General features: G+C 43.3%; 1 protein-coding gene across 3 annotated transcripts in view; it reads left to right on the top strand.

Moving 5' to 3' along the window:
• Window positions 1-26340, top strand: part of fgf13a (fibroblast growth factor 13a) — an 893628-nt gene that overhangs the window by 693995 nt on the left and 173293 nt on the right. For all 3 annotated transcript variants that reach the window (XM_043705197.2, XM_087991846.1, XM_087991845.1), the window contains one exon: window positions 4123-4226. In XM_043705197.2, coding sequence (XP_043561132.1) covers window positions 4123-4226 — 104 coding nt within the window. The remainder of the gene's footprint in view (window positions 1-4122; window positions 4227-26340) is intronic.

The following is a 26340-nucleotide window of genomic DNA, read 5'->3' as shown; positions in this document are numbered from 1 at the left end:
CTCTGCATTGAAATTTGTGGGCTATTCTGAAATACGCAGGAGAGAGACAGCTATTGGAGAGCCTACCACACTGTAATAGAAAACTGAAGGATGGGATGGTGATTTGGGGGCAGTGACAGGATTCCTCTGGTCGCCTGTGGGATGTTGCCATGTGCGTTAATAGTGACAGAGGGAATACAGTGAAAGGGAGTAGAGTGGAATGAAAGAAGGTAACATAGGAGCCTGGTCAGGGTTAATCTGATTTCTAAGAAAGGAGACAGGGAGAAATATGATCGATGAATGAATCACTGAGAGGTAACATGGCAACCAATTATCCCCAGAAGGCAGCAGAGAGATGGAAAGAAATGTTGTGGTTCTGTTCGCCGAGCTGGAAGTTTTTGTTGCAAACGTTTCATTCCCTGGCTAGGCGACATCATCAGTGCTTGGGAGCCTCCTGCGAAGCGCTTCGCAGGAGGCTCCCAAGCACTGATGATGTCGTCTAGCCAGGGGACGAAACGTTTGCAACAAAAACTTCCAGCTCGGCGAACAGAACCACAACAACGAGCACCCGAGCTACAAATCTTCGCGCAAACTTTGAATGGAAAGAAATGTTAACTCAGAGAGGACGTTGTCTGGCAAGGAAACACAGAGCCATTCTAATGATACCTTTTATTTAACAAAAACACCTGTGTTAAGGGCAGAGGACTGAACCCAGACTCTGAAAGACAACCTTTTTCACCAGAAATATCTTTCTCCTCCTTGTAGCGAGCTATCAGTAGCTACTGGGGGGCTGAAGTTTCAAAATGATTAATTTCCAAGAGGCAATCAGTGACTTAAATCAAGCCTGCCTTTAAAGTGCTTTTTCAATCAAAGCAAATCAATGTTTGTGTTCATTTGAAATGGTGAAAAAGGCTGTAACTGAAGTATTAGACAAAACATTTTTCTCAAGTCTGTTAAAAAATGAAATTCTATCTCTTCGATAGTTGTGTTCCACTCAGGCTCACGAGTTGTTGTGGGTTAGTTTCTGTGTCCCACGATGCAGTTACTTGATTCACATTCTCCATCAACATATTTTCCAGGCTGTTCTTCGGTTCTCAGGCTGTTTATCAGCTCCCCTGGTTCCTATCCATCACCCAATGTGGACCAATGTGTGTTATATATTCCCTGGAAAGATAATGCACTGTGATCTTATTGCACAGACCCATTGGTGTTCCTTTTTATAAATTTATTGCTCATTTTTGTAAGCTGTTCCAATAATCCTGGCATGAATAATCAACAGGAAATGCATTGTAATTAATATTTGTGGAGTTAGGCTGGAAGAGAGAAAACAAAAATTAGAAACTATTACATGCTGAAATTGATGAGTCATGGAGCAGCCAGAAAATAATTAATTAACCTTTGTCTTTTTAGCCTAATTATTTCCTTCAATAAATATCGTGCTTTGCTTTCCTAGATTCGAATGCTGTGTATAAACTAATGAATACTGTCATCTGAAAAGCTTGCTATCTGTGAACTTAATTAAATACCAACTGTTGTGTTGGCAGAAGCTGAGCATTTTTAAAATAAACTTGAAGAAATTGGAACAATAAATTTGGGAAGAAGGAGCATTTCAAATCGGTTATGTCGTATTCAAGGCAGGCTTGTGTTCATTTTGTGTCTTTCAAATCCTTGGGATGACCCAATGTAATTCACAGTCATTGAAATGCTTTTGACTTTTGTTTCCTGCTTTTTAATTCACCAATGAACATGAGTGTCATTGGCTGGACCAGCATTTATTGCGTGTCCCTAGTTGCTGTTGAGAAAGTTAGCTGCCTTCTGGAACCATTGTAGTCTATGTGCCGTGGGTTGACCCACAATTCCAGGATTTTGGATCCTGACTTAGAAATGTATTTCCATTTCCTCAGTGTCGTTAGGTCAACATTTTGGAATTCCCTCACTAACACTATAAATGCTGACTTTACCAGTGATTATTTTGCCCCAAAAGAGATTTTTTTTAAAAATGGACTCAGTGTCAATAAAGGAACAATGATATATTTCCAAGTCAGGATGATGAGTGACTTGGAGGAGAACTTGCAGGGGGTGGTATTCCTATCTATCTGCACACCTTCTGGATGGAAGTGGTCATGGGTTTGGAAGGTGCTGTCTGTGGATCTTTGGTGAATTTCTGCAGTGCATCTTGTAGATGGTACACTCTGCTGTGACTAACCTTCGGGAGTGAATGCTGTGGATGTGGTGCCATCAAGCGAGGGCTGCTTTGTCCTGGATGGCGTCAAGCTTCTTGAGTGTTGTTGGAGCTGCACTCATCCACTCATCACTCCTGGATAATCAATATTGTCACTGAATTGCCAACTGTCAACATCCTGGGAGTTACCTGCAAATTCCTGGGAATTTGCGGACGACACTAAGGTCGGTGAAGTTGTGGATAGTGATGAAGGATGTAGTAGATTGCAGAGAGACATAGATAGGATGCAGAGCTGGGCTGAGAGGTGGCAAATGGAGTTTAATGTGGACAAGTGTGAGGTGATACACTTTGGACGGAGTAATCGGAATGCAAAGTACTGGGCTAATGGTAAGATTCTTGGGAGTGCAGATGAGCAGAGAGATCTTGGTGTCCAAGTACACAGATCCCTGAAAGTTGCCACCCAGGTTGACAGTGTTTTGGCCTTTATTAATAGAGGGATTGAGTTCTGGGACCAGGAGGTTATGCTGCAGCTGTACAAAGCTCTGGTATGGCCACACTTGGAGTATTGTGTACAGTTCTGGTCACCGCATTATAAGAAGGATGTGGCAGCTTTGGAAAGGGTGCAGAGGAGATTTACTAGGATGTTGCCTGGTATCGAAGGAATGTCTTATGAGGAAAGGCTGAGGGCCTTGAAGCTGTTCTCGTTAGAGAGAAGAAGGTTGAGAGGTGACTTAATAGAGACATATAAGATAATCAGAGGGTTAGATATGGTGAACAGGGAGAGCCTTTTTCCAAGTATTGAAATGGCAAACACGAGGGGACACAACTTTAAAGTGAGGGGAGATAGGTGTAAGATCGACGTCAGAGGTAGTTTCTTTACTCAGAGAGTAGTAAGGGTATGGAATGCTTTGCCTGCAACGGTAGTAGATTCGCCAAGTTTAAGTACATTTAAGTCGTCATTGGACAGGCATATGGACGTACATGGAATAGTGTAGGTTAGATGGGCTTCAGATTGGTATGACAGGTCAGTGCAACATTGAGGGCTGAAGGGCCTGTACTGCACTGTAATGTTCTATGTTCTATGAACAAGCCATATCCTCACAATGGCTACAAAATCAGGTCAGAGGCTGGGAATACTGCAGTGCATATCTCACCTCCTGACTCCCTAAAGCCTGTCCACCATCTGCAAGGCACAAGTCAAGACTGCGATGGAGTACTCCCCACTCGCCTGGTAATCAATAGGGTCCTGCCACCAATGCTGAAAGCCCATGAAATAATATAAAAATGTTAGAACAGTACAGCAGTGCGTGGCTTTCGTCCAGCTGAAGTGATGTTGTGTGGCTGAGCATATTCTGGTCACACTCCTTGCCTGTGCCGTTTAGATAATGGACAGACTTTGGGGAGTCAGGAAGTGAATTGTACAGCATGTTGGCAACACAATAGCCCATCCTCGCAGAGCAATATCCCACAAATGGTAACAGTCAAAACGACCGGATTATTTGTTTACAATGATATGGGTTGGGGGACAAAGGTTGATTCCAAGGAGCATTCCATCATTTTTCTTCAAACAATATCAGGAGACATTTTATATCCTCTGAGAGGCAAATGAGGATTCACTTTATTAAACAAAACACATTAATAGAGTCACATTCCTTCAGCGCCAACCTGATTGATCAGCTCACCTGAGGGGAAATAAACTCCAAACCTTCTGAGAGACAGCACATTCACACACAATTAACAATAACAAGGCTAACCACGTCAGTCTTCCAGCCCATATTCCAGTCCCCTCGCTAACCCTCAGACTGGATGGAACAGTTTCATTTTATGTGGCACTTCTGTAGGTTCCTTGTGTTGGTTTGTGCCCACTCCCAATTTGGTTTAACACATATTTTTGTTGTGGCATGATGATCAGTTTAAGTTTGTGTCAAGTGTTTTTCAATCAAAGTTCTCTCTTCCCACAGCTTTGTTCAACCTCATACCAGTGGGCCTTCGGGTTGTCGCCATTCAGGGCGTGAAAACAGGACTGTACTTGGCAATGAATAACGAAGGCTACCTTTACACATCAGTAAGTACTGAACCCAAACAATGAAATGTGGTGGTTATGGTGTTGCACTTGTGAACTCATCCTGGGAGAATAATCTTCAATGCCCTTGTTGGATACTGGGGCTTGCTGTGATATTCAGAGACTTCTGGTTTATCGGTTTGTTCCCGATAAGTTGGTACTTCCACACAGACTCAGAAGACAGTTCATTTGTCAAAATGTTAAATCAATGCAGCTGGTTTGCTGTTGCTTAAAGGCTCATTTCCAACATGATAACATCTTCCGAGTTTCATGTTGTGCTATGGTCGGCTCAGTCCCTCTCCCTTCACCTTTAACACTTCAAGTGCTTGCCAGATGAGACATCTAGTGTTGCTGGTTTCTGCTTAATGATGGCACCAGAGAACAGGGATAGCAGTCAAAACATCCTGAAACCAGACAATGAATGAAGTTATATCTGAGGCTGCCTTCGTCAACAGTAACAGAAATGGTATTTTGACTAATTCTATGCCCACTTTGGAATGGACTCTACAATCTAATTTTGACTCTAAATGATCACTTGCTCTTTGTGATTCTAACTCACTGGGATAATGCACTGGAAATTGGCCCCCACTGTTCCCAGGATCATCACTACAGTTGAGGATTTTATGAAGGACACAGAGTTCTCCGGTTTTCCTGATTTTCAGACCCAGATGGATAGAAAGTTTGGACCAGTTTTCTATAATGAACAAGAGCATTAGTTTTTACATAGGGTTGGAAAGGGTTATAAGCGATAGAATTTATAATCTTCGAGAAAGAAATAAGTTGATTAGGGATAGTCAACACGATTTTGCGAAAGGTAGGTAAGGCCTCACAAACCTTATTGAGTTCTTTGAGAAGGTGACCAAACAGCCGAATGAGGACAAAGCGGTGGATGTGGTGTATATGGATTTGAGTAAGGCATTTCATAAGGTTCCCCACGGGAGGCTATTGCATAAAATATGGAGGCATGGGATTGAGGATGATTTAGTGGTTTGGATCAGAAATTGGCTAGCTGAAAGAAGTTGGTGGTTGATGGGAAATATTAATCCTGGAGTTCAGTTACTAGTGGTGCACCGCAAAGAACTGTTTTGGTCCACTGCTGTTTGTCATTTTTATAAATGATCTGGATGAGGGCATAGAAGGATGGGTTAGTAAATTTACGGATAACACTAACGTCGGTGGAGTTGTGGATAGTGACAAAGGTTACAGAGGGACATAGATAAGCTGCAGAGCTGGGCTGAGAGGTGGCAAATGGAGATTAATGCAGAAAAGTGAGAGGCAATTCACTTTGGAAGGAGTAACAGGAATGCAGAGTACTGTACTGGGCAAATGATAGTGTAGATGAGCAGAGAGATCTCTGTATCTATGTACATAGATCCCTGAATGTTGCCACCCAAGTTGGTAGGGTTGTTAAGAAGGCATACAGTGTGTTAGCTTTTACTGGTAGAGGGATTGAGTTCTGGAACCATGAGGTCATGCTGCAGCTGTACAAAACTCTGGTGCGGCCGCACTTGGAGTATTGCATACAGTTCTGGTCACCGCATTATAGGAAGGATGTGGAAGCTTTGGAAAGGATGCAGAGGAGATTTACCAGGATGTTGCCTGGTATGGAGGGAAGGTCTTATGGGGAAAGGCTGAGGGCCTTGAGGCTGTTCTCGTTAGAGAGAAGAAGGTTGAGAAGTGAGTTAATTGAGACATACAAGATAATCAGAGGGTTAGACAAGTTGGACAGTGAGAGCTTTTTTCTCAGACGGCGATGGCTAGCATGAAGGGGCATAGCTTTAAATTTGAGGGGTGATAGATATAGGACAGATGTCAGAGTTAGATTATTTACTCAGAGAGTAGTAGGGGCGTGGAATTCCCTGCCTCACCAACTTTAAGGGCATTTAAATGATCATTGGATAGACATATGGTGAGAATGGAATAGTGTAGGATAACTGGGCTTCAGATTGGTTCCACAGATCAGCACAATATCGAGGGTCGAAGGGCTGTACTGCGCTGGAATGTTCTATGTTCTATAGGTCTTCAGACAGTGATCAACCTTTGACATGTAACTCAATTAAAACTCTAATTCCATTATAAACTTCCCCTTACACATGCACACGGACAAAAGGACAGATGTAGTCATGTATAGATAGAGGGGAAATTCTGCAAAGACAGTTCCCTCGTGTTTGTTCTCGGGTTGTATTGTTGTGACCTGTCTGACTTGTCTGCTGGGCAGCATGTTGTTTTAATCATCTTTCTCAGGAGGTTTCTGCTGGTTGATAAGAGACACAAGGTGGCTGGTTCCCTTATCATTTAAAGTCTCAGTACACAACAACAGCTGAAGTAAAGATAACATGAGTTTTCACTGCAGAAAACAGAGACACTTCTCTGTCTCACTCTCTCTCTCTCTTTTTCTCTGTAAGTTGTTCCAAGCTGTTCAGTCATCTGAGAACCAGTCACTCAGTTTTGTCAGAAGGCAAAATAATGTCTGTCATTGATAGCTGGTCACTAGTTTGGAGTTTAATTTAGATAAATGTGAGGTGCCACATTTTGGGAAAGCAAATTTTAGCAGGACTTATACATTTAATGGTAAGGTCCTAGGGAGTGTTACTGAACAAAGAGACCTTGGAGTGCAGGTTCATAGAACATAGAACATAGAACAGTACAGCACAGAACAGGCCCTTCAGCCCACGTTGTTGTGCCGACCATTGATCCTCATGTATGCACCCTCAAATTTCTGTGACCATATGCATGCCCAGCAGTCTCTTAAATGTCCCCAATGACCTTGCTTCCACAACTGCTGCTGGCAATGCATTCCATGCTCTCTCAACTCTCTGTGTAAAGAACCCACCTCTGACATCCCCTCTCTACTTTCCTCCAACCAGCTTAAAACTATGACCCCTCGTGTTAGCCATTTCTGCCCTGGGAAATAGTCTCTGGCTATTGACTCTATTTATGCCTGTCATTATCTTGGAGACCTCAATTAGGTCCCCTCTCTTCCTCCTTTTCTCCAATGAAAAAAGTCCAAGCTCAGTCAACCTCTCTTCATAAGATAAGCCCTTCAGTCCAGGCAGCATCCTGGTAAACCTCCTCTGAACCCTCTCCAAAACATCCACATCCTTCCTATAATAGGGCGACCAGAACTGGACGCAGTATTCCAAGTGTGGTCTCACCAAAGTTTTATAGAGCTGCAACAAGATCTCACGACTCTTGAACTCAATCCCCCTGTTAATGAAAGCCAAAACACCATATGCTTTCTTAACAACCCTGTCCACTTGGGTGGCCATTTTAACGGATCTATGTACCTGCACACCAAGATCCCTCTGTTCCTCCACACTACCAAGAATCCTATCTTTAATCCTGTACTCAGCTTTCAAATACGACCGTCCAAAATGCATCACCTCGCATTTATCCAGGTTGAACTCCATCTGCCACCTTTCAGCCCATCTCTGCATCCTGTCAATGTCCTGCTGCAGCCTACAACAGCCCTCTATACGGTCAACCACACCTCCAATCTTTGTGTCATCTGCAAACTTGCTGACCCATCCATCAATCCCCTCATCCAAGTCATTAATAAAAATTACAAACAATAGAGACCCAAGGACAGAGCCCTGTGGAACACCACTCACCACAGACTTCCAGGCAGAATATTTTCCTTCTACTACCAATCGCTGTCTTTTGTTGGCCAGCCAATTCTGTATCCAGACAGCTAAGTTCCCCTGCATCCCATTCCTCCTGACCTTCTGAATGAGCCTACCATGGGGAACCTTATCAAATGCCTTGGTGAAGTCCATATACACCACATCCACAGCTCGACCCTCATCAACTTTTCTAGTCACATCCTCAAAGAACTCGATAAGGTTTGTGAGGCATGACCTGCCCCTCACAAAGCCGTGTTGACTGTATTTAATCAAGCCATGCTCTTCCAGATGGTCATAAATCCTATCCCTCAGAATCCTTTCTAACACCTTGCAGATGACAAACGTAAGACTTACTGGTTTGTAATTGCTGGGGATTTCCGTATTTCCTTTCTTGAAGAGAGGAATTACATTTGCCTCTCTCCAGTCCTCTGGTACGACGTTCAAGGCAATTTGAACCAAGATAATGGACTTCAGCACCACCCTCTTCCACCTGGTGCCCACTGTTTATAGTGAGAATATGCAGACTGCAGATGCTGGAGAGTCAGAGTCTGAGATTTTCCTGCACATCCACCCACCTCATCTACTTGTCCGTTGCTCTCGATGTGGATTCCTCTATATCGGGGAGAGAGAAAGCCAACTCATGGAGCATTTCAGGGAACGTCTCTGGGACACACGCACCAACCAACCTCACTGCCCTGTGGCTGACCACTTCAACTCCCCCTCCCACTCCACCAGGGACATGCAAGTCCTGGGCCTCCTCCATCGCCAAATCAAAGCCACCGGAGAACTGGAGGAAAAATGCCTCATCTTCCACTTTGGGACCCTCCAACCATACGGTGTCAACATGAACTTCACCAGTTTCCAAATCTCCCCTCTCCCCCACCTCATCCCAGGTCCAACTCTCCAACTTGGCACTGTCATCTTGACCTGTCCTATCTGTCCATCTTCCTTCCCACCTCTCCGCTCCACCCTCCCCACTGACCTACCACAATGGCCTCCCACCTGCATCCACCTATCACCTACCCAGCTATCTTCCCCCTAGCCCCACACCCACCCTTCTATTTATCTCTCGGCTCCACCCCCCATCCACATTCCTGTTAAAGGGCTTATGCCTGAAACGTCGACTCTCCTGCTCCTCAGATGCTGCTTGACCTGCTGTGCTTTTCCAGCGCCACACGTCTTGACTCTCACCCACTATTAATGGACGACCTCAAGCGTGTTAGTGGATATCAGGAAAGGTGCAGTTGTATCCTCGTGAGCAGGAGGTTCTCAGTCAGGTTCAGGAATCCCCTCCAGACTGCCTACCAGACAGGGACAACCTTGGTGCGGCCCAGAGAGAGGGTCCTCCAATCCTCCCAGCCACGTCCACTGAGAGAACCAAGATCAGGAGCATGGGCCTGATGAGAGAGCTATCAGGTATCCCAGGTCAGCTCTCGCAACATGGAAGGAAGCTGCTTCTTGTACAAGCGAGTGGAACACTGACTCCTTGAAATCACAGAAACACAGGCAACCAGAGAGTCTGGGAACAACGGCTCCAGCTTTTCATATTTTCTTATCTCATGTAATGTCAGAACACACTCCTGGAGCAGGTGGGACGTGAGCCCATACCTCTTGGCTCAGAGGTAGTGACATTACCACTGCCCCACAATGACAACTTCACTGCTCCGCATTTATATTTTAAACATATTCTTTCCAGACCCACTCACCTAAATAATTAACAAAACAAACAACTAATGAGGACTATCCACCATTGCCTGTTCTCTTCTGACTGTAATTAACCTGAATTACATGGTACATTAGCAGAGGGTAAACCTCTAGCTCGAGACCAGGAGACCTGGGTTTGAGTCCCACCTGCTCCAGTGCTGTAGGATAATATCTCTGGAGCAACTCCCTCTCAGTTGGACCCACTGTGCCACCACGTCTGCTGGGTCTGTCCAGCTGGTTGAGCAGAACATATCCAGGGACGGTGAAATGGTAATGGTTAGAAAACTTGGTTAGCGAGAAAAAGGGGGCAAACAGAATCTGTTGACCATTGAACCAAACAAGCTGGTGTGTGTCCACACAAGGGGCATGTGTGCCAACTGTCTATCCCTCTTCCACGGTTATGTTCGTGCCCAAATGTCCTTGCAGAGATAGTATGTGATGTATACCAATGCTTTCATTGCCTTTAGAGGGAGGTGGGTATCAGGGAGGGAAACAGTGCTTTATCTCCCCCAACAACTCCATTTTGATTTCTCCCATTACCGGGCCAGGTGGGCACCCTCCATAGACTGGGCAGCAGGAGTAAGAGATTCAGCCCCTCCAGTTTGATCCATCAGCTGATACAATCAAAGCTGATAGGATTGCAAACTCCAATCCACACTCCTGCCCTTCACCTGATTACCTTTCATCCTCTGCTTACCAGGAATCTATTACCTCAGTGACCCAGCCCAGAGTGCTGTAGTGAATTGCCCTGAATTTGGAATGTCAAAGCCTGACACTTCAATTCATTTCGACAAATAGAAATTGATTTTGGAGTTTCATAACTGATTCAAATTCTGAAAATCCAATCATTGTTACTTTGATTGTTGGTTACTCTCCAATGGAAATCTAAAAAAGTGTCACCAATTAAAACACAGGAGCTTATTTCTCCTGTGAAGCATGTCAAGTGATGAAAAGTGGATGTGAAACCATTTTACACACAGAACTAATTGGTATTTACATAACACAGTAGATGGCCTTGCAATTTATCTTGCAGTGTGACAGCTCTGTCTCTAGGGATCCCTTGCAGTTGTTATGTAATCGGGATAATTCATACCCAGTCTCTCCGTCTTCTGTCACCGTGGTTCACATCTTGCCAGTGAACATGAATCAGATCTCCATCAATACAACTCAGTATTCTTCTCTCTGAGAATACACCTTGGTGCCTCAGTCTATGTTCAAATCTTTTCGTAAAGGAGATTACCTGTTAGGCTGATCCAGGCTCCAACCTCCAATCAGTCAGGATAAACCAGAGCTAGAAGCAGCATCTCACTGTACTATTGTGTTGACTTAGAGTCATACAGATGTACAGCAGGGAAACAGACCCTTCGGTCCAACCCGTCCATGACGACCAGATATCCCAACCCAATCTAGTCCCACCTGCTAGTACCCGGCCCATATCCCTCCAAACCTTTCCTGTTCATATACCCATCCAGATGCCTCACAAGGTCTGCATTGACTGATTCTGTTCTGTAAGTGTTCTACAATGTTTCACTACATTTTTGAGATTCTTATATATGAAGGTGCTCCAGTAATTAAGTGAAACGGGGAAGTATGAACCGGTGGAGTTCATACGGAAAACAACCAGGATCTGATGGAACATTGAAGCAAGATCGAGGGGCAGAATGGCATGCTCCAGCTCCTCCTATATTTTTGCATTCCAGTTAATAATTAATGCTGGCTTATTGTACAAAGTGAATAGCTTATTTTCAAATCTATTCCAGAATTTGTTGAGGTCTGAAGTTTGATAAAAAAAGATGAAGGTTGGACAGACTAGCTGGTATAGACCGAGACACCAGGCTGAACAATGGCAGATACAAGTCTGTCGATCCTGCCAAGTCTTTACTAACTTCAGGGGTTAGTGCTAACATTGGGAGACCTGTCTCACAGACTAGTGAAGCAACAGCCTGGCATAGTCATACCCACAGAATTGCATCTTACAGACAATGTCCCAGACACCACCATCATCATCCCTGGGTATGTCCTGTTCAAACAGACCCAGCAGAGTTGGTGACATAGTGGGAGATTGCGCAAAGAGGGGTAATGTTAAAATCAAAGCTCAGTCATTCAGAATTGAATTGCATCTTCATGTTCAAAGGACAGAATATCATAATAATAATGGGGTCTTCAAATACAGATAGGGATACAGTCTGGGGTACAGATAGTGTAAGGGGCAGTGAGGGGTAAGTATTCCCACATTATATTCGAGAAGGTTTCCTGGAGCAGTATGTGTCCAGTGAGGAAGGATGCACTGTTGGACCTGCTCCTTAGGGATGAGGCAGGCCCAAGTGAATCATTACCAGGGGACACCATCACGGAAATAGTGATCATTGCACTAGAAGGTTCAGGATGGTGCTGGAGAATGACAGGCAACAATCCAGAGTAAGAAGTATCAATTTGCAGAGAACTGGACAGGGGCATTGACTAGAACAAGGGATTGACAGGAAAAACTGGAACTGAATAATGGACTGCCTTCAAGAAGTTTGGGTTTGGGTACAGTTGAAGTATATTCCCTCAAGTAGGAAATCAAAAAACAAATCCAGAGGACCCTGCATGGCAATAGAGACAGAAACCAACATGCGAGAGAACAAGTGTAATTCTGACAGGTATCAGGCAGAAAATACAATCAAGAACCAAGCGGAATACCAAAGGTTTAGAAGTGAACTGTGAAGCAAATAAAAGAAGCAAAAAGGAAACATTAATAACTGACATAAGGGGAAATCACAAAATCTTCTATCGACATGAAAATAGTAACCAAGTGGTTAAAGGAGAAGTAGGGCTCATTAGAGATTGGAAATGGGATTTATAGATGGAGACAGACGGCATGGCTGAAGTATTCAGTGAATATTTTGCATTTGTCTTTACAAAAGAGGAGGATATATCCTTTTGAGGAAGGGAATTCCAAAACTCTCAGCCCTCAGGAGAAAAAAAAAGTTTCCTCATCTCTATTATATGGATGACCCATATGTTTAAACTTTGACACCCTAATTCTAGATTCTAGATTCTTCCACAAGAGGAAACTTCCTTTCCACATCCACCCTCTCAACTCCCCTCAGGATCTTCTATGTTTCAGTTAAGTCACTTTTGATTCTTCTAAACTCTAGAGGATACAGGCCCAGCCTGTCCAGCCTTTCCTCATAAGGCAATCCCCTCATTCCAGGGATTAGTCTAGTAAACTTGAGGCTATTTTCTTTAGAGAGAAGGTTGTGACGTGACTTAATTGAGACATATAAGACAATCAGAGGGTTAGATAGGGTGGACAGTGAGAGCCTTTTTCCTCAGATGGTGATGGCTAGCATGAGGAGACATAGCTTTAAATTGTGGGGTGATAGATATAGGACAGATGTCAGAGATAGTTTCTTTACTCAGAGAGTAGTAGGGGTGTGGAATGCCCTGCCTGCAACAGTAGTAGGTTCCCCAAATTTAAGGGCATTTGAGTGGTCATTGGATAGACATATGGATGATAATGGAATAGTGTAGGTTAGATGGGCTTCAGATTGGTTCCACAGGTCAGCACAACATCGAGGGCTGAAGGGCCTATACCGCACTGTAATGTTCTATTTTCTAGATAACTGCACAGAGGCCAGTGTCCAGTCACCAGCTCACCCTTTATTTACATGGACACAGTATATGGGCTCTGACCAACCAGCTTAGAGCCAGTCCCTAGAGTGAGGAAACTCTCTGAATCGCCTGTTTATATCTGTCAGCCAGGGTTCCCTGCTTGGCCCAGGTTAGCAACCCCAATCAAGTATCTCACAGTCAATGAGATCCACCTGGCCCTGAGTCCAGTCACTGTAGGAGGGCAAACATTTCCCAGATGTCCTTTGTGCCACCCACCCAGGGTAAGTGAAGCTTTGGACTACCCACCTATCCTCACCCTAATTGAGGACTTAAGGACGCACTCAACTGATATCTCTCATAATTTAATATACTTTCACTCAATCTCTCTTGGCTTCCACTGTCTCATGGACAATAGCTTCAGCCTGTACCTTCTTCCATTGCTGAAAAGTCTTTGTTCCTGCAAAATAACTGCAAAGCTGAACTGCACCTCTTCTATTGTTTGATTAGAAGTGATATCAGACATTTCTGATCAAATATATACCAGGGGATCCATTCCAACCGACTTGCGATATATATTATTTGCGAAGTGATCTAAGAAACATGAAGCAGTGGAATACATCTTTTGAGAAAAATAGTCCAAATGAGTCATCACATTAAAGACATATTCAAAATTCTAATCTGGTAATACAAACAGATTTGAAGCAGAGGTTGATGAAACACGATCTGGATTTCCATCTGAAGTAGAAATAAGACACAGGATATTTAACTCAAAAACAATCTTTGACAAATATCTCAGAATAACAAAGAACATTTCATATGCTTCATAGGCAATGACAAAGTGATCATGTTTATTAACAAAAGTTAATAGGGGTGTTGTTGAAATGTGAAATTAACAGAGAAGATGTGAGATTCATCCACAGCCCATATTGGGAACCAATTAGTGTTTAGGAGAGAAATAATCAGTCAGGTTTCAAGTGAAGAGTATGATCAGGCTGTGTCCTGTTGCCAACATTATTCAATCTGTACACAGAATTAAATGTACATCCTGGGTAGATATTATAGACAAGAACATAATAGATTCGTGGCCTGTTACTGTCACCGTGTTAGTTACAAATTCTAAGAGTCCAACACAATATTGTTGGTTGAGGAAAAGCTAAAAGTTTCGCATATGGATTGATTATGAGCACCAAAAGGTTAAAGTCAATGACACTCAGAATGAGTACGAGAGACGTGGTTGGTGTCACATGTGAACAAGTTTATCAGTTTGTTTGTTTAGGTCAAATGATAACAGAAGGTAATAGATATCATTCAGAAGTTAGAAAGATGGAGATAACCAAAAGTAGTTTTGTGATGGTAAAGGATGTGTTAACAACAATAAAACTCAGGCTTGTTACAAGGAAAGAATTCATAAGATGTTACATTCCACTTACTTCTGCCTCAGGAACCTCTACAGTAAAGATGTGTGGAATCAAATAGGATCAAAGGATGTCCTGGCACTGGAGGGGGTGCAGAGGAGGTTCACTCGGTTGATTCCAGAGTTGAAGGGGTTGTCTTATGAGGAGATATTGAGTAGACTGGGATTATATTCATTGGGATTTAGAAGAATGAGAAGGAAATCTCGTAGAAACATAAAATTATGAAGGAAATCGATAAGATAGAAGTAGAGAGGATGTTTCCACTGGCGGGTGAAACTAGGACAAGAGGACATAGCCTCAATTTGAGGGGGAGCAGATTTAGGACTGAACTGAGAAGGAATTTCTTTACCCAGAGGGTTGTGAATCAGTGGAATTCCCTGCCCAGGGGAGTGGTTCAGGCTTCCTCAGTTATTGTTTTTTAAAGCTAAGGTAGATCATTTTTTGAACAGTAAAAGAGTTAAGGGATACGGTGAGAGGGTGGGTAAGTGGAGCTGAGGCCATGGAAAGATCAACCATGATCTTATTGAATGGCGGAGTAGGCTCGAGGGGCCAAACGGCCTACTTCTGCTCCTAGTTCTCACGTTCTTTGAAATTTAAGTGCTTAGATGGTTGTTAACAATTCCATATACAGACCACAGGATTAACAAACAAATGCTTGCAAATGCACAGACAAAAATAACTTTAATATGTGACGTCTAGAAAAGAAAGTATCTATCCAGATTTATTTATATTTATTCATTTATGTGCAGAGGACTGGAATATAAGGAGGGGAAGTTATGCTGCGTTTATACACAATCCTAGTCAGAGTCCACTTGGAGTACAGTGAGCACAACATCTTAGGAAGGATATATTGACCTTGGAGGGAGTACAACCTAGGTTTATAAGAATGATACCTGTACTTTAGGGGGTAAATTATAGGGAGAGATTATATTTTAAAAAAAGCCCTGTTTTCTCTAGAATTTACAAGGTTAAGAGGTGATCTGTTCGAGGTCTTCAAGATGTTAGTATGAAAGACAGGGAGCTAAATGTCCACAGGTTGGAGATTCTAGAATAGAGCTGGGGGGCATAGTGAGAGAATCAGGGCCAGATGTTTCAGGAGAGATGTTCGAAAACACTTCTCCACACAAAAGCTGATAGATATTTGGAACTCTCTTCCACAAATAGTGTTTTTTGCTGGATCAGTTGTTTGTTGTAAATCTGAGATTGATACATTTTTTTTGTTAAGCAATAGGATATGGGCCAAAGGCAGGTGTATTGAGGTAGGCGACAGATCAGCCATGATCCCTTTGATTGGTGGAGCAGACATGAGGGGCTGACTCCTGTCCGTGTCAGTATATTGGCCATTTGTTCAGAGCTGAAAAGCTACAGAGATCACTCCCAAAGGACAACATGGAAGGTGACAGAGAGAGCAGGGGCAATCAAGGAGTCGTCAGATGATGGATGTCACAGAGTGGTTTTCGATGAGCGATGAGGGATGTGTGAGGGCGGTATGAGGCAGACACACCATGACAGAGGGTCTCCGTGAGGAGTAACTACAACAACTACGTCACTTTGTATAACAGAGTGTCAGAACAGTATGATGTACATCAGACTAAAATTCCAACCAGAATAACATCTTTATTCTGTGTTGTTTTGTCTTGCTTGTTCTCCCAAATACATCACCTCGCACTTCTCCAAATTTAATTCAAGTTCCTGCCCTTCTGACCAACCTATTGATGCCAGCCTGACATTTTCTCCCTCATTTGCAACCAGACAGCCAATTTTAAAAATTATACTGAAACATCTTCATAGCATCTGTGGGATATCACTTTGTTGTCCATATAGTTTAACAAGTAGATTCACTTCCTTCTGATTATTTAAATAGTTCAGGGAGCCTAATCAAAGAAAATGATTCTACTGGACATGGATATAGTGGCTGAAACATTATTAATCAGTATGTATATGAGATCATAAGAAATAGGAACAGAAGGAGGCCATTCAGCCCCTCAAACCTACCCTGCAATTCAAGAGGACCATGGCTGATCCAACATTCCTAACGTCCACTTTCCTGCCCTTCCCCCATAACCCTTGATTCCCCGACTGATCAAGAATCTGTCTCAGCCTTAAATATACACAAGGATTCTGCCTCCCCATAGCTCTCTGTGGCAAAGAGTTCTATGCACTCACTACTCTCTTAGAGAAGAAATTGCTTCTCATTTCAGTCCAAAATTAGTGCCTCTTTATTCTGAGACCGTGCCCTGTGTTCCTAGACTGTCCCATGAGGGGAAACATCCTCTCAGCATTTACCATCAAGCCCCTTAAGAATCTGATAGGCTTCAATAAGATCCCCTCTCATTCTTCTCAACTCCCGTGAGTAGAGTCCCAACCAGTTTAGCCTTTGCTCATAAGACAATTCAGGTAAGACCAGCTCTCTGGAATCCTGATACGTTTTCTGTCTGCCTTTTTCTGGATTACCAACTGTTGGCATAGTGTTTGGTGAGTTTGTGGATATAGGTTTGCTCACTGAGCTGGAAGGTTCATTTCCAGACATTTCATCACCATACTAGGTAACATCTTCAGTCCGCCTCAGGCGAAACAATGCTGTAAATTCCTGTATTCTGTCCTAGGATGGTGAGTTTGTGTTAGGAGCATATTACAACAATGCTTTTTTAAATTCATTCATGAGATGTGAGTGTTGCTGGCTGGGCCCAGTATTTATTGCCCATCCCCAATTGCCCCTTGAGAAGGTGGGGATGAGCTGCCTTCTTGAATCACTGCAGTCCATGTGCTGTGGGTTGACCGACAATGCCCCTTAGGGAGAGAATTCCAGGATTTTGACCCAGCAACAGTGAAGGAATGGCGATATATTTCCAAGTCAGAATGGAGACAGGCTTGGAGGAGAACTTGCAGGGGGTGGTGTTCCCATGTTTCTGCTGCCCTTGCCCTTCTCGATGGAAATGGTCATGGATTTGGAAGGTGCTGTCTTAGGATCTTAGGTGAATCTCTGCAGTGCATATTGTAGTCAGTACACACTGCTGCTACTGAGTGTTGGTGGTGGAGAGGGTGGATGCTTGTGGATGTGGAGCCAATCAGTTGGGCTGGTGTCAAACTCCTTGCGTGTTGTTGAAGTCGCACCTAGCCCTAATCCTGAACCTAATCCTACTGCAGACATCCTAATCCTCAGACTCCTGACCTGTGCTTTGGAGCTGGTGGGCAGGCTTTGGGGAGTCAGGAGGTGAGTTAGTTGCCACGGTATTCCTCGTCTCTGACCTGCTCTTGCAGCCACGGTGTTTATGTAGCAAGTTCAGTTGAGTTTCTGGTGAATGGTAACCCCCAAGATGCTGATAATGGGGGGTATTCAGTGATGATAACACTATTGAATGTCAAGAGATCATGGTTACATTGTCTCTTATTAGTGATGGTTATTTGGTGATGGTTATTTGGTGATGGTTATTTGGTGATGGTTATTTGGTGATGGTTATTTGGTTGGTACAAATATCACTGTTCCCTATATTTAAGCAAAATTCATTGATAAATTCAATGAAAAGTAGGGGATTTGCTTTCCAGTTCTACAGATGTTCAGTGAGAAACCATCTTCTGGTCACAATGTACACATTGACCAGACCCTTTGTGTCCTACCATTGAGGTAAGTTGTGTTTAACTTTTCATTTGCCCTTGGATTCCATTGCCCTTTATTTCTCTGACTAGCCTGTCATATGGAACCGAATCAAAAGCCTTGCTGAAATCTAGATAGACTCCATGAAAGATGTGACCTCATGAACACTCCACAAAAAAATTCCATGAAATTATTCATACACAAATTCGATGCTGACTCTCTGAATAATTCCTGCTTTTCTAAATGAAGATTCATCTTACTGCTCAGAAATCTTCGCAAAGTGATTTTCCCACTGCTGAGGGAAGAGTGACTGACTTGTAATTACTCAGTTCAGAGCACAATACTGCAAATCCTGGAAATCTGAAATAAGGATAAACTTTTCTGAAGAAAGGTCACTGGACTCAAAACATTCATTCTGCTTCTCTCTCCACAGAACTGCTAAGTTTCTCCGGCACTTTCTGTTTTAAACTTACAAATACTAAACATTCCCTGTTGTCCTCTTATTTAAAAATGATACCATGTTAGCTGTTCTCCCAACCTCCAGCAGAACACTTGTAGCTGGACAGAATAAGGAAATGAGGTTCAGAGCCTCCACAATTTATTTTCCGTACAATATGGAAGTGTTTTATATCTGTCACTGGAAATTTATCGACTTTTTGTCTTTGGTTTTCATAGAGTCCCAACAGTGTGGAAACAGGCCATTCAGCCCATCGAGTCCACACTGATCCTCCAATGAACATCCCAACCAGACCCACTTCCCAACCCTATCCTCGGAACCCCACAGTTCCCATGATTAACCCACCCAGGATGCACATCACTGAACACTGTGAGGCAATTTAGCACAGTTAATCCACCAAAACTGCACATCTTTGGACTGTGGGAGGAAACTGGTGCATCTAGAGGGGATCCACACAGACATGAGGATGTTGTGGCTCTGTTCGCCGAGCTGGGAATTTCTGTTGCAGACATTTCGTCCCCTGTCTAGGTGACGACTATAGTGGTTTAAACCACTATAAATGCCGGAGGAAGTATCACAGAAGTGCTTCACAGGAGGCTCCCAAGCACTGAGGATGTCACCTAGACAGGGGATGAAACGTCTGCAACACAAATTCCCAGCTTGGCGAACAGAACCACAACAACGAGCACGCGAGCTACAAATCTTCTCACAAACTTTGAAGACATGAGGATAATGTACAAACTCCATACAGTCGCTTGAGACTCAAATTGAACCCAGGTCCCTGGTGCTGTGAGGCAGCAGTGCTAACCACTCAGCTAATGACCTCCATATAGCTTTGACACACTGGGTTGGGCCCTGGAATTGGAGGCTGACTAATGAAGAAACACTGAATAAATTGGGCGAGTATTCTCTGGTGTTTAGCAGAATGAGAGGATGACTCAGGAGTTAACACTGCTACCTCACAGTGCCAGCCTCAGGCAACTATCTGTGTGGAGTTTGCACATTCTCCCCATATCTGCGTGGGATTCGTTTGGGTGCTCTGGTTACAGTCCAAAGATACGTAGGTTAGGTGGATTGGGATGTGTGGGTTAAGTGCATTAGCCGCAGGAAATTTAGGGTTACAGGGATAGGGGATGGATCTGGGTTGGATACTCTTTGGAGGGCCAGTGTGGACTTGTTAGGCCGAATGGCCTATTTCCACACTGTAGGGATTCTGTGATTCTGTGAGTGGTGATGTTAATGAAACAGACATGATTCTTGATGGTCAATGCTGAGAGATTGTTTCCTATGAGCTGGGAAATGTAGAACCTGAGGAACAGAGTCTCAGAATAAGTGGCCAGGCAGTTAGGCCTGAAGTAAGGAGCAATGTCTTCAATCAGAAGGTTGTGAATCTTTGGAATGACCTACTCCAGAGGGTTGAATTATGCATAAGGCTGTGACAGATGATCCATCTGAAGGACTCATTGGATATGGAGCACATGCAGGAAGCTGGAGCTGAGGTGGATGACCAGCCATGATTGTATTGAATACTGGAGCACAGTCAAGGTGTGATTTAGTCTTTTCCCATCCCATCAAAAATACAAAACCCCATAACTTATCCACTCTCACTAAGATTACACATCCAATATTTCACATTCCTCCTTCTGAACTGCAATGTTTCCATCATTCCACCTGTTCTGTGGAGACAAATGCAAAATATTGATTACAAACAAAAGCCACACCATTTATCTTCTCACACAAGTTCCTTTCTGGTCTTTAATCGCTCTAATCTCTCTGCAGTTGTCTATTTGCCATGTATGGATTCGGAATGCAACTTCCTTGCAATTTATTTACAATGCTTTCACAGACTGTCTTTGCCTTCATAATATCTGTTTCATTTTAATCTTACCCTGCACATTCTGTACTCCCCTCGGCTTACTTCAGTATTGAGCTCCTGCTGTCGATCTAAGCTTCTCTTGTTTTCACCTTTACCTGCACTGGATGTCCTTCGACATTTGGGGAGGTCTATATTTGGGAATTCCATCCTGTTTCCTTATGGGGTCCTATTTCTTTAGAATCCTTTCATTTCCCCATCTCTATTCACACCAAGTTAGTAGGCAGATGCAGCAAGTAAATAAGAAGGTAAATGTAAGGTGGGCCTTTATTTGCAAAAGCGGTGGAACATAAAAGTGGGTAAGCCTCGTGATGAATGAATAGGCTGCTGGTGAGACTGCACCTGGTTTTGTTCTCCTTATTCAAGGAGGGATGTACTTGTATTGGAGGCAGATTGTAGAAGGTCCACTCGAGTAATTCCTCAGATGAAGGGTTTCCTAATGAAGAAAAGTTGACTCGCGTGTCCTGTGCTCACTGGAGGTTCAAATCCTGAGGGGTGGCCTGGTTTAAACAAATCAGATTCTGAGAGGAATTAATAGGGTAGATTCTGAAAGGATTTGTCCCTCAGAATGTGTTATATTTAAAACAAGTCACCTCTCATCCTGTAGAATGTCTGGAGCTAAGCAGCACAATTTGAAAATTGGGGGTTCCTATTTAAGAGAGAGAATGAAGAGTTTTATTCTCTCAGAGTCATTAGCTATTGTGGTTCTCTTGCCCCGAGAGCAGTGGAGACTGGGTCATTGAGTATATTCAAGGCTGGGTTTGAGTTTTGGTCTACACGGTGATTGAGGATAGTGGGGAAGGGGCAGGAGAGTGGAGTTAAGGTCATAGCCAGAGCAACAATGATCTTGTTGAATAATGGGGCAGGTTCGATGGGCTGAATGGCAAACTCCTCCTCCTGTATCAAATGACCTTCTGCTCTGAACCGACTCACTCTCAAGAAGCTGTTTCCAGTCACTTTTACCAAGTCACAGCTCAGCTCAAAGCAAAATTGCTCTTTCTTCCATTTTCCTCCAGCTCTAAATCCGACTGAGTTCCAATGATGAATACGAGAATGTTCTGTCACGGATCCATCATCACTTCCGAAACCAAATCTAGATCTGCCCCTTCTCTTGTTGGGTGAGCTAATACTGGCTTCACATGAAAGCTGTTTTGTCCTTTAAAAACACAGAGGGTATTCAGCAAGAATGACCCAGATATCAGGGCAAAGGGGGCGGGGGCAACAAGTAACCTCCAAACCCACAGAGAGTGAGGGCTGATGGGAAGGGGAGCCAACATTGGGGGGGGAGCCTCTGTAACACGAGAAAAGCTGGAAGGGAAGGGGAATGTAATGAGACTGAGTGGTATAATACTGTCTTACATTTGCATATGGCATCTTGAAATGAATTCATTAATATTTAAAACTAAATAACTGAGGTGATGGTAAGTTTGCAGACTGTGCAGAAAACAAACAATGCTGAATAATTTCTCTTCACTGGGACTTTTCAGTTACCTGGAGGAATTAATTTTTACTGAATGGCTCCTCAAGATTTGAGCAATAAAACTGTTGTAGATGTGCTCATAAATATTAAGGTGCGTTTTCTGAAAGTGGGGAATGCCAATGGTTTGCAAAGTCATGTTGCATTATTAGAAACAACCAATAAATTTGCAGAGCATGAGGTGGCCATTCAGCCCTGCGGTCTGATGTTGATTTTTACTGGAGCCATTCAAACTGATCTCCGTTACCCAGCTCGCTCTCCATAGCCTCTGCTCAGCTATAAACACGAATTGTCCCTTAAACAACGTGGCAGCTTCAGCCACACTCTCTGCCTGCACAAAGAATTCCATGCTCCAACAGCACTGCTGCCTTCTCATTTTCAAATCAATAATTTCAAATGTTTGAACTCATTTTGCTGACTTCCCAATTGCAGGGATTAGTTTTACAAAACCATTCGTAAACCTTCCTCTTCAGTCGTTTGATTTGATTTATTATTGTAATGTTTACCTAACTACAGTGAAAAGTTTCATTTGCAAGCAGTACAGGAAGATCATAACATACAAAGTTCAAAGGGTCATTGAATTGAGTGAGGAGTACACATTTACGGCTTCAGGGAAGGTGAAATGAAGTTTTAAAGTGTAGAATGATGGTAAGGAATGTGAGAATAATGTCTGCTGTAGAGAGCTCTCAAAGCGTCGCCCTGTAATGGCGCCATCTTGAATCAGCAATGGAGTGTGGGAGGCTGCAGAGTTGTCTCATGTTTTGGCTTTCTCATCTTTGGAAAGAGACAAGTCAGCACTAACTCAACAGGATGGTTCTTGGGAAGAAAGAGTTGAGTAAAGTCAAGGTTACATTAAACCTGAGTGACAGCTTCTTGTACTGAGTAAGTGAAGGACTAGGCCTGACTGACGGGAAGCCATTGGGAGTGAAGGGACAGCGCTCTCTGGACAAATGAGAGGTGATGCATTTTGAAAGGTCAAGTGCAGGTGGAAGTTATACAGCGAATGGCAGAACTCTTAGGACGATTTATATTCAGAGGGATCTGGTGTGCAGCTCCACAGATCATTGAAGGTGGCAGTTCAGGTAGGTAAAGTAATAAAAAAGGCCTATGGAATGCTTACCTTCATTGGAAGGGACATTGAGTATAAGGAAAGACAAGTTATGCTGCAGCTTTATAGAATTTTGTTTTGCCAAATTTGGAATATTCTGTACAATTCTGGTCACCACACTACCAGAAAGTATGTGGATGCTTTACAGAGGGTACAGAAAAGGTTTACCACGATGTGGCCTATTATGGGGGATTTTAGCGATGAAGAAAGGTTGGTTGACAGGGTTTGTTTTGCCTGGAACACAGGAGGTTGAGGGGTGACCTGATAGAAGTTTATAAGATTGTGAATGGCATAGATAGAGTGGGAAGTGTGAGGCTTTTTCCCAGGGTGGAGGGGACAATTACTAAGGAACACAGGTTCAAGATGCAGAGGGGGGTGGGAGTTTAAAAGAGATGTGCAAGGCAAGTTTTTCTCACAAAGGATGGTGAGTGCCTGGAAGGGGCTGCCAGGGGAGGTGGTGGAAGGAGACACAATAACAACATTCAAGAAACATCTGGACGGATACATGAATAGGAAGGGAGTAGAGGGATACGGATCCTGTAAGTGGAGACAGTTTAAGTATGGAAAGGCAAAATGTGTTAGCGCAGGCTTGGAGGGCCGAAGGGCCTGGTCCTGTGCTGTATTGTTCTTTATTCTTGTTCTTCTTTGTTCTCCTGTGAAGGGGAACCTTCCCAATGTGTGTACAACAATGAGTTTAACACAGGGAGAGGGTGAACATGAAAGCAGCTTGGAAGCTCAACAGGACATGACAGGAGGTTTTATAAAGAATACTTCACCTCTGCCCAAATTATGATATTGCTCAGGGAATAAATATTGGCTAGAAATGTGAGGCAACTCCACGTCTTTCTTTGAGTAATGCAGTGGCATCCATCTGCAATAAGGACCTCATTTTCATGTGATATATGAAGGGTGGCACACACAGAGCCCATCAATATTACAAACTAAAACCTGGAACTGTGGTATGGAGATGCCCGAGTCTCTACTTTTTCCTCCCATGAGAAAGTGAGGACTGCAGATGCTGGAGATCAGAGCTGAAAATGTGTTGCTGGAAAAGTGCAGCAGGTCAGGCAGCGTCCAAGGAACAGGAGAATCGCCGTTTCGGGCATAAGTCTTCCTGAAGAAGGGCTCATGCCTGAAATGTCAATTCTCCTGCTCCTTGGATGCTGCCTGACCTGCTGCACTTTTCCAGCAACACATTTTCAGCTTTTTCCTCCCATGGGCAACATTCCAAGGCCTTTGTTTTTAGGGTTTTCCTTCTGCTTCATCCCCTTTCCTTAAACAATCCATTGATAGATTCTCTGCTTCAATGACTAATTCGAGAAATGGATTCCACAACCTCACATCCCCATGTGTGAACATTTGCAGCCCTAAATTGGTGCACTCCCATTCTAAATTCCCTCAAAACTGTGTCCCACTCCATCATTATTTTGAGTATTTTATTAAATAACTTAATCTCATCTGTTCTTTAAAAAAGGTCATCCATTTGTCAAGTCGGTTATTGAATAGGCCGTCGTTCATGCCAGGCAGCATCTGAGTGAATGAAAGCAGAAATTGCTGGAAAAGCTCAGTAGGTCCGGCTGCATCTGTGACCCAAAACATTAACTCTGATTTCTCTCCACAGATGCTGCCAGACCTGCTGACGTTTTCCAGCAATTTCTGTTTTTGTTTCTGATTTACAGCACCCGCAGTTCTTTCGGTTTTTGTTTCGCGTCTGAGTGAATCTGTCTCTTCCCTCTCAATTGCCTCAGCGTTCTTCCTTGAAATGATTCGAGGCAATGGGATCACATTTCACCTCCATGTTTAACTTCTGCACTGTTTTTTTTTGATGGCTTGCTTTGAAGAACGTTTGAACTATAGACCTCTGCCCTATAACATCTATAATCACCCCAAAACGATAAAAAGGATTTACTGAGACACTTTTTTTTCAGCCTGTTCCAGCATTCTATCAATTTCTTCGTACAATTTCTTTGGTGCTGGGAATTCCTTACAATACTTCCTACTTTAAATTTTGATCTGTAATCCCTTTCGGATTATGTCCAAATTCTTAAAATACTAACTTTAATCAGAAGTTGTGCCAGAATATGTGTCTGCCAGATGACAAAGACCTAGCAGTCACTAGGATTACTACTGAATAAATGATTAATTGTGGTCATCTGAAACTCAAGCAGTCCATCTTCATTTCCAGCAAGACCTGGGCAATATTCAGGCTTGGGCTGACAACCACCCACATCACATAAATGTCAGTCAATGACCATTTTCAACAAGACAGAATCTAACCATTGCCCCTTCACATTCAATAGCATTACCATCACTGAATCCCTCACTGCCAACATTCTAACTGCTGCCATTGACAGAAACTGGATGGGATTCACCCTGTAATCGCAGTGACAACAAAATCAGGTCAGAGGCGAGGAATCCTGCAGTGAGTAACTCACCTCCTGACTTCCCATCTAGAAGGCACAGGTCAGGGGTGCGATGGAATACTCCCCACTTGGCTGGATGAGTACAGCTCCAACAACACTCACAAAGCTCAACAACACCCAAGTCAAAGCTGGATTGGTATCTAATACACCACTTTCAAAATTCCTTCCCTTCACATTCAATGCACAGTGGTATGACTGTGAACCATCTACAAGAATCACTGCAATCTAACCCTAAGCCTATTGCAGGACATCCCCAAGGCCCTTTTGGAACAACTTCCAAACCTATAATCTCTACCACACAGATAGCAGATACACAGGGGCACCTGCAGTTTCACTATCACAGGATCAAAATCTTGGAACTCCCTCTCTTACAGAACTGTGGGTCTACCTACAGCACAGGGACTGCAGCTGTTCAAGAAGGCAGCTCACCCCCATTTTCTCAAGAGGCAACTGAGGACGGGGCAATAAGTGCTGGGCCCAGTGAACGATGCTGACATTCCATGAGTGAAGAATAAAATACAAGTGGAGTGTCAATTATCTTCTCATTTAATCTGTGTGGATTTATAATTGTAAAACTAGAGTCTGAGTACTGCATCTTACAAGCTATTTTTACAGCAGTAAAAATGCATTTATCATTGATTAATGTAATAGATTTTTAATACAATGAAATTGAATTACTGAATGGAAAATTCTTAATATTTCTTGTCTCTTTAATTAAAATGGATGTTGCATTTGATAAGTAAATTGATCCATTGGCTGAATCTTACCCAGGAAATTGGTAAAGTGTCATTATTGAGAAAGTGAGGACTGCAGATGCTGGAGTACCAGAGTTGAAAAATGTGGTG

This window comes from Chiloscyllium plagiosum, unplaced genomic scaffold (genome assembly GCF_037043375.1).
Source record: "Chiloscyllium plagiosum isolate Xiang-an unplaced genomic scaffold, Cpla_swu_hap1 HiC_scaffold_11, whole genome shotgun sequence".
Classification (NCBI taxonomy): Eukaryota; Metazoa; Chordata; class Chondrichthyes; order Orectolobiformes; family Hemiscylliidae; genus Chiloscyllium; species Chiloscyllium plagiosum.
The sequence above is the reverse complement of the archived record's forward strand: the minus strand, read 5'-3'. Positions and strand labels throughout refer to the sequence as shown.